The sequence below is a fragment of the Macaca fascicularis genome, chromosome 5 (genome assembly GCF_037993035.2).
Source record: "Macaca fascicularis isolate 582-1 chromosome 5, T2T-MFA8v1.1".
NCBI lineage: Eukaryota > Metazoa > Chordata > Mammalia > Primates > Cercopithecidae > Macaca > Macaca fascicularis.
The window spans coordinates 155,846,268-155,860,706 of NC_088379.1; the positions used below are offsets into that span (position 1 = coordinate 155,846,268).

Sequence of the window (14,439 nt, forward strand, 5' to 3'; positions counted from 1 at the left end):
AAGCAACGGCAACAAAGGCCAAAATTGACAAACGGGATCTAATTAAACTAAAGAGCCTCTGCACAGCAAAAGAAACTACCATCAGAGTGAACAGGCAACCTACAGAATGGGAGAAAATTTTTGCAATCTACCCATCTGTCAAAGGGCTAATATCCAGAACCTATAAAGAACTCAATCAAATTTACAAGAAAAAAAACAAACAACCCCATCGAAAAGTGGACAAATGATATGAACAGACACTTCTTAAAAGAAGACATTCATGCAGCCAACAGACACATGAAAAAATGCTCATCATCACTCTCCATCAGAGAAATGCAAATCAAAACCACAATGAGATACCATCTCACACCAGTTACAATGGCAATCATTATAAAATCAGGAAACAACAAGTGCTGGAGAGGATGTGGAGAAATAGGAAAACTTGCACACTGTTGGTGGGACTGTAAACTAGTTCAACCATTGTGGAAAACAGTGTGGCGATTCCTCAAGGATCTAGAACTAGAAATACCATTTGATCCAGCCATCCCATTACTGGAGATATACCCAAAGGATTATAAGTCATGCTGCTGTAAAGACACATGCACACGTATATTTATTGCGGCACTATTCACAGTAGCAAAGACTTGGAATCAACCCAAATGTCCATCAGTGACAGACTGGATTAAGAAAATGTGGCGCATATACACCATGGAATACTAAGCAGCCATAAAAAAGAATGAGTTCATGTCCTTTGTAGGGACATGGATGCAGCTGGAAACCATCATTCTCAGCAAACTACCACAAGAACAGAAAACCAAATACCGCATGTTCTCACTCATAGGTGGGAACTGAACAATGAGATCACTTGGACACAGGAAGGGGAACATCACACACCAGGTCCTACTGTGGGGAGGGGAGAGGAGGGAGGGATAGCATTAGGAGATATACCTAATGTAAATGATGAGTTAATGGGTGCAGCACACCAACATGGCACATGTATACATATGTAACAAACCTGCACGTTGTGCACATGTATCCTAGAACTTAAAGTATAATTAAAAAAAAAAAGAAAGAAACTGTGATACTACTGGAATACTACTCAGCCATTAAAAGGAATGAATTAACAGCATTTGCAGTGACCTGGATAAGACTAGAAACTATTATTCTAAGTGAAGTAACTTAGGAATGGAAAACCAAACATTGTATGTTCTCACTGATACGTGGGAGAAGCTGTGAGAACGCAAAGGAATAAAAAAGATACAATGGACTTCGGGGACTTGGGGTAAGAGTGGGAGGGGGGCGAGAGATAAAAGACTACAAATATGGTGCGGTGTATACTGCTCAAGTGATGGGTGCACCAAAATCTCACAAATTCACCACTAAAGAACTTACTCATGTAATCAAATACCACCTATACCCCAATAACTTATGGAAAAATAAAATTAAAAAAATAAAAATAAACATTTCAAAAAAAAGGTACTTCAAAAACACTAAAATATTTTAACCTCATAATCACCCTATGGGATGGTATTATTATTATTATCCCCAGTTTACAGAAAAAGAATCTGACGCAGGGAACATTCCCAAAGTCATATGGGTAATAACTGTCAAGGTCAGGATCAGAACTCAATCTGCTCCAGAGTCCATCCTTTTAAACAACTATACAGATGCTCCTCAACTTATGATAGGGTTACATCCTGATAAACCCACAGTAAGTAGAAAATAATGTAAATCGAAAGTATGTTTTCAACCCAAAATACTGTCAACTTAAGATGGGTTTAGCTGGAGGTAGCCCCATCCTAAGTCAAGGAGCATACGGAATGCATATCACTTTCACACCATCGTAAAGTCAAAGAAAAAAAAAACTGTACTTTCACCATTAAAATAGAGACCAAAACCTTTAACATGGACTATAAGATACTTTATCTACCTCTTTAGCCTCATTTTGCTTCTTACTCTCCCCTTCTCCCTGCACTCCATCCTTTTTTCTCAGTCTTCTTCCCACAACAAGGCCTCAGCAAAAGCTATTCCTTAAGCTTAAAATGTTCTCAAAAGGGCTCCTCTACTCCCCTCTTAACCAAGTCAACCTTACCCAGCCTTTAGAGCTCATGTTAACAGTCACTTCCTCAGGGTAGCCTTCCTTGAAATTGAGAGTGGATTAAACTTCCCTATCATATTTCGTTCTACAATATACCTTTACTGCATAGCATATAAATATATGTATACACATAGCATATACATACAAAAGCTGCAACGCTGAGTTTATTTGATTAATGTTTCTTTGGTCCACAAGTCTCTAATACTGAAACAATCAGCAATAAAAATGAAAAATCTCATTTGCAGTTACAAGGATAAACAAAAGATAATCAGACATACCATGTCATTTTAATCTGTTTATAAGCAAATAAGAAAAGTGCAGGGCATTCCTCCTTGTTAAAAGTTTAAAAGTTCAAAACAGGGTCAAACTACAAATGAAATCACTGGTTTGCCTTCATCTTATTTTCATAGATGATATAAATTATAATTACTAACTGTGTAAAAGAGTTTGGCTACCTTTCACCTAAATATTAAGTGGAAAGCTTCATTCTTAAGTGAACAAGAAATTTTCAATTAATCATACTGCTCAATTATAAAAGCATAATAACAAGTAACTACAATCAGTGATTTTTTTAAAATAAATTCCAAAGTAAAATAACCAAAAATAACTTTGCAGTTAAAAATAAAAATACAGTATTGTAGCATGTCCATCTAGAAACATCATTCCTCCAAATTTCCTTTCCTATAAATCAGTCAACAAAAGAACACATTAAGATAAGCACTTTACTTGACAGACATTGCTGGGGGAGTATATACTGTACTGGGAAAGCCTTTCAGAAAAAAACTTAGGCCAGGCACAGTGGCTCACATCTGTAATCTCAACACTTTCGGAGGCCAAGGTGGAGGGATCGCTTGAGCCTAGGGGTTTAAGATCAGCCTGGGCAACATGGCAAAACTCCATCTCTACAAAACAATACAAAAATTAGCCAAGAATGGTGGCAAGTGCCTGTGGTCCCAGCTATTTGGAAGGCTGAGGTGGGAGGAGTGCTTGACTTAGGACGCAGAGGTTTCAGGGAGCCGAGATAGCACCACTGCACTCCAACCTGGGTAACAGAGCAAGACTCTGTCTGAGAAAGAAAAAGAAAGAGGAAAGGAAAAAGATGTAGTAGTCATATTTCAAGAGTCTGTAAAAACGTTCATGTCCACCAATGCACTATTTCCACATGCAAAAATCTATGCTAAAGTAATCATCACAAAGGCAGAGATTTAGATACAGAGAGTTTTTCACTGCACTGCTATGACAGCAAAAGATAGAAATAATATGCCTAATATTAAATAACTAAATAAATATAATGAATATCTGAGCAAGGCCTTGCTCTCATTTTATAAATAGTTCATTATTTTTTCCCTTTATCATCTAAACCTATTCTCATTCTCCTCTCGCTCCCCATAGGCCGCTATATTAACATGTTTAATCTTTTATATGTAGATTATTCCTTCAAAAATGTTTTTTGGGGCTGAGTGTGGTGGCTCACGCCTGTAATCCTAGCGCTTTGGGAGGACTGCTTGAGCTCAGGAGTTTGAGACCAGTCTGGACAACATGGCGAAACCCAGTCTCTAAAAGAAATGCAAAAATTAGCCCAGCATGGTGGTGCACATCCATGGTCCCAGCTACTTCGGAGGCTGAGGTGGCAGGATCTCTTGAGCCCAGGAAGCTGAGAATGCAGTGAGCCATGATCACACCACTGCACTCTAGTCTGGGTGAGAGTGAGACCCTGTCTTAAAAAAAAAAAAAAAAAAAAAAAAGTTTTTTGTGTGCTTATACTTATCATCGCTTTCTTCCTATATATTTTACATCTATTCCTATTACTCCATGCACTGATTCTGTTATAGAACAATCTATTCTGTGCCTTTTGTACATTTTACCAATCCACTCTCTTAATGATGACCATCCATGTTAACATTCACTGCCATCAAAAATAATACTTCAGTGAACATCCTCGTGTATTTTATGGATCTATGTGAGAAGTTCTTGGAACATGCACTAAGTAGTGAATTACTAAATCACTGGATACAGTATAATTAACATGACTAAGTAGTACTAGACTCATCTTGAGGTTGCCTCCACTAGCGTTGATTCTAACAAAAAGCATACCAAGTATAAAATAACTCTGTATCCCAAACTATACTTGCCATTTTCCAACTTTAAAATTCTTGAGAAACTACAGATGGAAGGTGACATATCAATACTGTTTTAATGTGAATGTCTCTAATTATTAATGATTTTGTGTTAACCTGATTGTGTGGTTTCTACCTCTGTAAATAAATATTAGTTCATGTTATTTGCTATTTTCTTACCTATAATTTTCTATGCTTATGAATATAATAAAAATATGTTACATATTCAGAATAAATAATGTGAATATAAATAAAAACCAAAATTAAATATATACTTTCTCTTCTGGACACGACACAGTAACATGACCTGGACGCACCAACCTAGCATAAACAACTAGAAAAGTGGGCAAAATGTATCAAACAAAAACAGTTTTCAGTATGGAGGAAGAGGTAGTTCAAGACTGTGATCCCTGAGAAAACAAACAAAATGACTTTAAACCTGGTGTCAATTTCCATATCATTGCACAGGGAAACCAAACAAAACTTGAAAGTCTCAGTGAGTTGGAAAGAAAGTGGAGTCCACAGTGGATAGAAGTTTCAGAGCAGAATACTACGGAGGAAAGAACTGAACAGAGAAGTCCCAGAAATCTGCACTGACTCTTTGGCTTAATGCCAGACTGATCATGCTTACGATAAAACTCAACATGGTGGGGCTAAGATAGTAAGAGCTTCAAGTTAAAGAATTCCCAAAACTAATACAGAGCTAGGAATTGTTGAGACCCTACTAGACACTTTGGAGAGACCACAGTCTTGCTACCTCCTGTCCTATGTCTGCGACTTAAGAGTTACTCAATAGAGACTCTGTAAGAGACATGCCTGAATAGTAAGGCTAAACTAGCCCTAGCATAACAGCCACTCTAAACCTTACTGGGAAAAAAAAAAAAAAAAAACCTTTAAACTAGTTTTAAAGGATAAAGTTGATCCCACAAATAACTTTGATCCACAAATAACTTATCTGCCTGCAAAACCAGTCTAACAATCATAAAAGGAATATGACAAAATCCAGCTCTCAGCAACATAAAATTTGCTGTCTGATATGCTGTCGAAATTCAGTAGCCATAAGCAGCAGAAAAATGTGACCTACATAAAGAAGCAAAATCAATGAGTAAACTGACCTAGAAAATGACATTCTAGGATGAAAAAATAAGAGCATTAAAGCAACTATTAATATACTAAATATTTTCAAGGATTTAAAAGAATTAAATAAGGAAAAAAATGGAAAATATTTAAAAGAACCAAATAGAATTTACAGAAAGAGGCCAGGCACGGTGGCTCACGCCTGTAATCCCAGCACTTTGGGAGGCCAAGACGGGCGGATCACAGGGTCAGGAGTTCAAGAACATCCTGGTCAACATGGTGAAACCCCGTCTCTACTAAAAATAGAAAAGTCAGCCAGGTGTCGTGGCGTGCACCTGTAATCCCAGCTACTCAGGAGGCTGACGCAGGAGAATCACTTGAACCCAGGAGGTGGAGGTTGCAGTGAGCTAAGATCACACCACTGCACTCTAGCCTGGCAACAGAGCAAGACTCCATCTCAGAAAAAAAAAAAAAGAATTTACAGAAAGAAAAATACACTATCTGAAATTTCAGTGGATGGAATTAACACACTGCGAAGAAAAGATCAGTTAACTTGAAACTAGAGCAATAAAAACAATTTAAAATAAAGCACAAAAACACTAAAAAAAGAGTTGACAGATCTCAGTAACCTGTGAGACAATATCAAGAGGTCTAGTATATCTGTAATTGGAGTCCCAGAAAAGATGGGAAGGGGGGACAAGAAGACAGTATTTGAAGAAACAATGACTAAAATGTTTCCAAATTTTATGACAATTGCCTTACACACTCACAGATGCAAAAACTCTATGAACACAAGATAAGCTAGAACCAGAAATATAATCAAATTCAATGACAATCAGTAATAAAACTCTAACATTAAACACATTAAACTGGAGTTTGAGAGAAATATGCTAAAGAATCTAAATTTTAACATAACGAAAAAGAGTAATTATAGGGCACAATTTTAGATACATTTAATAAAAGCTAGATTAAGGATCAGCTGACTGAGCTGTTGCTGTGGGCAATGTAAAGGGCACTAAAATAAGCCTGGAAATGCAACAAAAATGGAGAAAATATTTACTACTCCTCCTCAACAGGACAGATAACTATATGGTTGAAGAAACAGTTTGATAAGGCACCTGGGGTTCAAAATAAGTTCACCCCCAACACTACCCATTGCAAATGACTCCTAAGTTGCATCTCAAGAGGGTAGATCCAATTAACTGCAGAGGTTTTGTTCACAGAGTGAGTTACTCAAGTTTAAGGGACTCAGATAAAACTAGATCAAAAAGAAGAAAAGGTATGTACTATTACCTAATACTTTTCTTTCTCTACATTTATCTTCCTTTCTAATAAATATTGAATGTACATTTAAAGAACAACAATTGGAAGAAGAATTAAATTATCAGTTTGCCTGAAACACCATTATCTTAGTGCATACTTTTAGGGTCCAAGTATGGCAAAAGTAGCCATAGGGATCTCAATGCTATTTTAATTAATCTATTCAATTTGACAATTATCCCATGTATAATAATATCAGTTACTTTACAAGCTACTAATGTGTTTGGGAGGGGGATACTTTAAAATATCAAAGAGTACTTAAGTTTTTTTACCCATTGTCCTTTATCTCCTTGAAGTTTACTGAAGAAAAGCTTTAGCTCACGAACTGTCAAATTATAGCTAGCCAGCACTCCCAACATGTCAACTAAAAGATCTGGAAACAAAAGAAAACAGTAAAATAACTCAGCTAGTTATATTTCTAGAATATTTAAAATAAACAGTGCTTATTTAAGGGCTTGGACACTAAAGTTCTAGGTGCATGGTACATGCTCAAATATTTCTTAAATATTGCTAAATGGAATAAGAAAAATATGTATTTAAAAATTAAACTTTATTTCTTTGCATACATTGTACTATAGAAAAAAATCATACCTGCTATCATATTGTCAACTTTTTCAATTTTCCCAAGCACTTTTTCAACAAGGCCTACTTCAGTGCAGACTTGAAGATTCCGTATGCTTTTCTTCAGAATAGCTGTAAACATGCTCCAGACTTCTGCTTGGCAAGTAATGTCACATTTTTCCAGTAGGTCCACCATGCAGTTGATACTCTCACCTTCTTGGATAATGAAATTCATTTCCAAATCAAACTGTCCTCCTACCAACTTCCAAGGGAAAAAAAAAAGTAAAAGCATTAGTATCCTCAATATCACTACAGCAGGTTCCTAAACATTAGATTAACAATAACTACTTACATTCTTCCTCCAAAACAAAATGTTCATTAAAAAAAAAAAAAAAAAAAACACACACACACACACAGCTCAAAAAACTGAAGTTTCTGAAGTAATCTCCAAATTTAGACAGTAAAGTCAAGTAAGAGAATATAAACATAAAAATATTTTTCAACAAAAACAAATATAGGATGTCTTAGGTAAATTGCTATCTACTAACCTGTTACCAATAAGGATCTAAATCAGTTCTACAATTGCTTCTCATTCAGTATTTCGTTTATGAAGTATCAAATCTGTGAACTACACTGAATAATCTAAAGGTCCTTTGTTAACCAAACAAGAAATGAGCTCATGGTAAAACTGAAAAGCTGAAAAAGGCTCAGAATGGTCACACATTGGAGTTTATATTAGTCAAATTTTTGGTTTATTAAGCCTATTCATTTTACCTCTCTTCTTTTCTGTCAATAATCAGTATAACTTACATATAATTAGTCACACATCCAAAGACAGTAATCAAGAAAATGTATTTCACTGATATTACTATGAGAACGCTATAGCTATACCGGCCTTGTCATCTCATCCACAGCCTCCCCACACAAAGGAAAGGTTTGTACATTTTAAATAAATCCTAATTACGTAAAGGAATTAAAATACTTTTGGAATTACCTTTGTAGAGTTATCTCACTTAACTAGATTTTTTAAATAAATTTTTTAAATTTAAAAATACCTACATTTAAGGTATACGATAATACAATCAACTAGATTTTTTAAAGATCTCTGTCAGAAATAGTTACACACATGATTCACCTACACTTTTTTCTTTCTGAATACTTCTCGGTTTTTCATTACGCATTTCTAAACTGCATACCCAAAAGGTATGCAAGAAGAAAGTGAACTTTAAAAAACAAATCCGGCAGGGAGTGGTGGCTCATGCCTGTAATTCCAGCACTTTGGGAGGCCAAGGCGCACGGAGCACCAGGTCAGGAGATCAAGATCATCCTGGCTAACACCGTGAAACCCCGTCTCTACTAAAAAACTACAAAAAATGGCCAGGCGCAGTGGCTCATACCTGTAATCCCAGTACTTTGGGAGGCCAAGGCAGGCAAATCACCTGAGGTCAGGAGTTCAAGACCAGTCTGGCCAACATGGTGAAACCCCGTCTCTACTGAAAAAAACAAAAATTAGCCAGACGTGGTAGCATGCGCCTGTAATCCCAGCTACTTAGGAGGCTGAAGCCAGGAGAATCACTTGAACCCGAGCAGCGGAGATTGCAGTGAGCTGAGATCATGCCACTGCACTCCAGCCCGGGCAACAGAGTGAGACTCCGTCTCAAAAAAAAGAAAAAAAAAATACAAAAACTTAGCCAGGCATGGTGGCATGTGCCTGTAGTCCCAGTTACTTGGGAGGCTGAGGCAGGAGAATCACTTAAACCTGGGAGACAGAGATTGCAATGAGCCGAGATCACGCCATTGAGCTTCAGTCTGGGCAACAGACCAAGACTCCGTCTTAAAAAAAAAAAAAAAAAAAAAAATCCAATGGCTTATAAATAAAACAGACATGACCAAGTAGAGTTTAGTCCAGGAAAGCAAGGAAGGTTCAAAACTAGGAAATAAATTAAAATTCCTTTCAGCAGGATCAACAACATGTATCCCAGGTTTTCAACAAAAATAAAGACAGGCATGAGACTGAAAAAAATGGAAATGAACTATGTGAGGATCAGTACTTGCACGCAGAGAGACAAGAACTCCTGGCAAGCACAGTGATGAAGACATTTCATCTTTCTCAGAAAGCTCTGGCAGAGATTTCAGTGTACAATGCTTTGTATTATCACTACCACGCAGTGTTAGGAGATGATAGCTGGGATTCTACTAAAACAGTCTCTCCTTGTCATGGAGTCAATTCTCCTAGTTACATGGCCCTAGCTTAAAAGTATACGTGCCTGGTTACCTAGTTCTCCTGGATAAATGCTATAAGCTATCCATTATACTATGAAATATTCCATTCTACTTAAACTGGTTGAATTAGATTATATTGTCCATAAACATATTGCTTGTAAATTTTTAAAATACATAATTCAAATAAGAACTTTAATATAGCTGTTTTGGTTTTGTTTGTATTATTTCCTTGTCTGTAACTTTTTATTCTGAAATAATTTCAAGCATTCAAAAAAAGTACAGAATTCCTTTATACTCTTCATTCAGCTTCCCCAATGTATATATATTACATAATCATAGTATAATCATTTAAACCAGGAAATTAACATTTACAATACCATTAACCAATCTACAGACATCACTCATAAAAATGTTTAAAAAAGGCCGGGCGTGGTGGCTCAAGCCTGTAATCCCAGCACTTTGGGAGGCCGAGGCAGCAGGCATGAGGTCAGGAGATCAAGACCATCCTGGCTAACACGGTGAAACCCCGTCTCTACTAAAAAATACAAAAAACTAGCCAGGCGAGGTGGCGGGCGCCTATAGTCCCAGCTACTTGGGAGGCTGAGGCAGGAGAACGGCGTAAACCCGGGAGGCAGAACTTGCAGTGAGCTGAGATCTGGCCACTGCACTCCAGCCTGGGCGACAGAGCGAGACTCCGTCTCAAAAAAAAAAAAAAATGTTTAAAAAAAGGTACTTATACGAATAAGGTGCTTATTACTAACAATGCCTGGCTGGTGGTGGTGGTTATTGTTATTATAAATTTTATAATTTTATAATTACATAGCTATATTATATGATAAAAGTGACATCTAAATAGAACAAAGATCATTTAATCAAAAGATTAGTGGCTGGGCAAGGTGGTTCACACCTAAAATCCCAAAACTTTGGGAGGCTAAGACAGGAGGATCACTTGAGACCTAGAATTTGAGACCAGTCTGGCAACACAGCCAGACTCTGTCTCCATAATCAAAAAAAAAAAAAAAATACCCGGGCATGGTGGTGGGTACCTGTAGCCCTACTACTCCGGAGGCTGAGGTGGGAAGATTGTTTGAGCCCAGGAGTTCAAAACTACAGTGAGCTATGATCACACTACTGCACTCCAGCCTGGATGACAGTGCAAGACTCTGCCTCAAAAAAAAAAAAAAGTTTAGGGACAGCTATATTCAAATATCTGGGGGGGGGGGGGGAATCAATCAATCCATCCCTCATACCATAAAAAAAATTCCAAATGAGTCTAAGATTTAAATGTAAAACGGAAGTCATAAAATGAGTCTAAAATAAAAGTCATAAAAGCACTAAATGGGTTAGGTGTGGTGGCTCATGCCTGTAATCCCGGCACTTCTGGGAGGCCAAGGTGGGAGAGTCTTGTGAGTCCAGGACTTCAAGGCTACAGTGAGCTATGATCACGCCACTGAACTCTAGCCTAGGTGACAGAGCAGGACATGTTTCTAAAAATAAAAAATAATTAAATAAAAGCACTGAATGAAATAATACAAAAAAACATTTTATCACTTCAAGTGGTAAACATTTTTCTAACTAAGAGTTTTTAAGACTTCTGGACTTCCTATTAACATATTTAACTATATAATAATTAGAAATTCTATATGCAAAAAAACATAAAATCAAAAAGAAAACACTTAGAAAAATCATTTCAACCCACATCATTACATAAGTACAAATAGCTTCCTGAAAAACATTTTTTAAAAGAAAATTTATCTGCTTGTGGGAACTAGGGTGCTAAAAAAAAAAAGAAAGAAAGAAAAGAAAATTTAGGCAAAGGCAATGAACAAAAAGGGAAATAAAAGTGGCACTAAAACATGAAACCCAACTTTGCTTACAAAATGAATGAATATTAAAACTACACTAATATACCAGTTTTACATATTTGACAAATTCCAAATCTCTAACAACATATAAAAATAATACATAGTATGTGCAAGAACATGAGGAAACAGGTACTGTCATACATCACTGTTGTTGAGGAAACAGGTACAATAGGACTTATTAAGAGCAATTTGGGGCTGGGTACGATGGCGCACACCTGTAATCCCAGCACTTTGGGAGGCCGAGGCAAGTGGATCCCTTGAGCACAGGAGCTCAAGACAAGCCTGGGCAACATAGCAAAACCCCGTCTCTACTAAAAATACAAAAATTAGCCAGGTGTGGTGGCAGGCGCCTGTAGCCCCATCTACTTGGAAGGCTGAGGCACAAGAATCGCTTGAACCCAGGAGGCAGAGGTTGCAGTGAGCCAAGACTGCATCACTGCACTCTATACTGGGTGACACAGTGAGACAATGTCTCAAAAAAAAAAAAAAAAAAAAGATAAACAAAAAAACAGCAATTTGGTAATATCTATCAAAAATTTTTATTTTTCAAACATCAATCAAACAGCTAGAAATTTATATTATAGACACATTTAGATCATGATGTTAGATACAAGAACTTCATTGTATTGAATTTTTAAAAATTACAAGATAAAGGTTAATGACGGCCTGGCGTGATGAATCACACCTGTAATCCCAGCACTCTGGAAAGTCAAGGTGGGTGGATCACTTGAGGTCAGGAGCTCAAGACCAGCCTGGCCAACATGGTGAAACCCCACCTCTACTAAAAATACAAAAATTAGCCAGGCATGGAGGCACATGCCTGTAATCCCAACTACTTGGGAGGCTGAGGCACAAGAATTGCTTGATCCCAGGAGGTGGAGGTTGCAGTGAGTCGCCTGGGCAACAGAGTAAGACTCTGTCTCAAAAAAAAAAAAAAAAGTTAATGAAGTTGCACATAACTATATAATGAAATATGATGTACATACAGAAAAGAATGAGGCCACTCCATATGATAGGAAAAGATCTCTAAGATACTTTAAGTGAGAAAATTAAGGTGGAGAAAACTGTGAACAGTAGGCTACGATTTGAGTGTAAATCGTTTACACATAGACCTACGCATGTGCTAAATATGTCTAAGAATGAACTAAATATTGATTGTCTCTGGAAAAGATCTATTGCATAGAAGGCAAAAAAAAAAGATTTTAGTACATACACTTTTGAACAATTTGAATTTTGTGCCATGAACACATATTACTTATTTCAAAAAAACAATTTAAAAAGAAGCCAATGCAGCCAGGCATGGTGGCTTATGCCTGTAATCCCAGCACTTTGGGAAACCGAGAGAGCAGATCAGTTGCACTTAGAGTTCAAGACCAGCCTGGGGTCTTGAACCAACATGGCAAGACCCCAACTCTACCAAAAATAAAACAAAAAATTAGCTGGGTGTGGTGGCATATGCCTATAGTCCCAGCTGCTTGGAGGCTAAGGTGGAAGGATGGCTTGAGTCCGAGAGGCAGAGGTTGCAGCAACCCAAGATTGTGCCACTGCACTCCAGCCTGGGCGACAGGGCGAGACCCTGTCTCAAAAAAAAAAAAAAAGCAAATGCACAAAACACCACTGATGCGAGCTGCAGAGCTTATGAAATCATCATAAATACAAATGATATGAATACAAAAGTTTGGGATTTCTCAAGTAACCTATTTCTAACAAATTACTCACTGAGTCAAAAATAATTCAGCACAATATAACAATGACATTGCAGAGGCATTATTCAAATATTTAACAACTGGCACAGTGCAGGCATCATGCAATCAGAACACATATGACACCTGTCAAGATGGGCTCAAGCTGTAAAAATCTCATACTTACATATTGAGGCACACTGGCTAAATAATGGCCTTCATAGAACATACGTTAATTAAAAAAAATAAGAGATACAACACATCTACAGAAAACAATCACAAAATACAAACCTCTAATATATAATAAATTTATAAACTCATTCAACACTCTTTTACTGAATGCCTACAATATGCCAGGCCCTGAGGAAATAGTATAACAGTGATCAATACGACAGAAATAGCCTACCCGTATTTGTAAGAATCAATACTGTGTCTTATATCCTACAGAAATCTTTTTTAATTGCTTATTTAGAAAATGGCTGGGTGCGGTGGCTCACACCTGTAATCCCAGCACTTTGGGAGGCCAAGGTGGGTGGATCACCTGAGGTCAGCAGTTCGAGACCAGCCTAGACAACATGGTGAAACCCCAGCTCCATTAAAAATACAGAAACTAGCCAGGCGTGGTGTTCCATGCCTGTGGTTCCAGCTACTCAGGAGGCTGAGGCAGGAGAATCGCTTGAACCCAGGAGGCGGAGGTTGCAGTAAGTTGAGACTGACCCATGGCACTCCAGTCTGGGTGACAAAGCAAGACCATCTCACACAAAAAAAAAAAAAGAAAGAAAAGAACATACTAGACTTCCAGTTTCTAAACTGGAAATCTCTTTCTCCATGAAAACATATAGGAATGACACCAAGTAGTAACTTCAGTACAAAATGTCATTTTTGTATGAATATAAAATATATAACATTCATAAGTTTTCCTAAATACCTACAATATCTAATAGAAAATACAACGGAGTGTTAAAACAACATTTCTGATACCAACCATAAGTGTAAAAGTATCTAGGAGTGAATTAAAACATACACATGACTTGAAAGGAAAAAATTTTTTTTCCACTTCTGATAAATGAACAGACTTGTTTCTGGATGGGCATATTAAATCAGTTCAAGTTGTTAACTTTTCACAAATTAATCTATAAATTCAGCACATTACCATTAAAATTCCAATATGATTTTGTTTCCTGAAACTTATAGTGGTTCTAATTTCTATTTGGGAATTAAATATATGAAAAAAGTGAAGGGAAATTCTATACAAAAAGAATACTAGAATCATCAAACAAATGGTATAACATAATTATTAAAACTGTATAGTACTAGACAGAAAACAATCTAATTAAAATAAAAGGTTGATACAAATAAATTCAATACAGAATTAGAGTGTCATCTGAAGCATTAAATAGAGCTATGAAATTTTCATTTTAAAAAATTAAGACTGAATCCTTATCTTACGATATATGCCAAAATAAATTCCAGATAACTTAAGACATCAAAAGTTAAATTAGAAGCCATAAAATATA

General features: G+C 36.8%; 1 protein-coding gene across 8 annotated transcripts in view; it reads right to left on the reverse strand.

Annotated features, from left to right (window-relative positions):
* LRBA (LPS responsive beige-like anchor protein) overlaps positions 1 to 14,439 on the reverse strand; it is a 768,738-nt gene that overhangs the window by 683,247 nt on the left and 71,052 nt on the right. For all 8 annotated transcript variants that reach the window (XR_012435154.1, XR_010586615.2, XM_015450901.3 and 5 more), the window contains exons 3-4: positions 7,183 to 7,414; positions 6,864 to 6,964 (exon numbers count right to left, since the gene is read on the reverse strand). Coding sequence is in view for 6 of the 8 variants with exons in the window: in XM_015450901.3 (XP_015306387.2) it covers positions 6,864 to 6,964; positions 7,183 to 7,414 (333 nt within the window). In the remaining 2 variants the exon portion in view is untranslated. The remainder of the gene's footprint in view (positions 1 to 6,863; positions 6,965 to 7,182; positions 7,415 to 14,439) is intronic.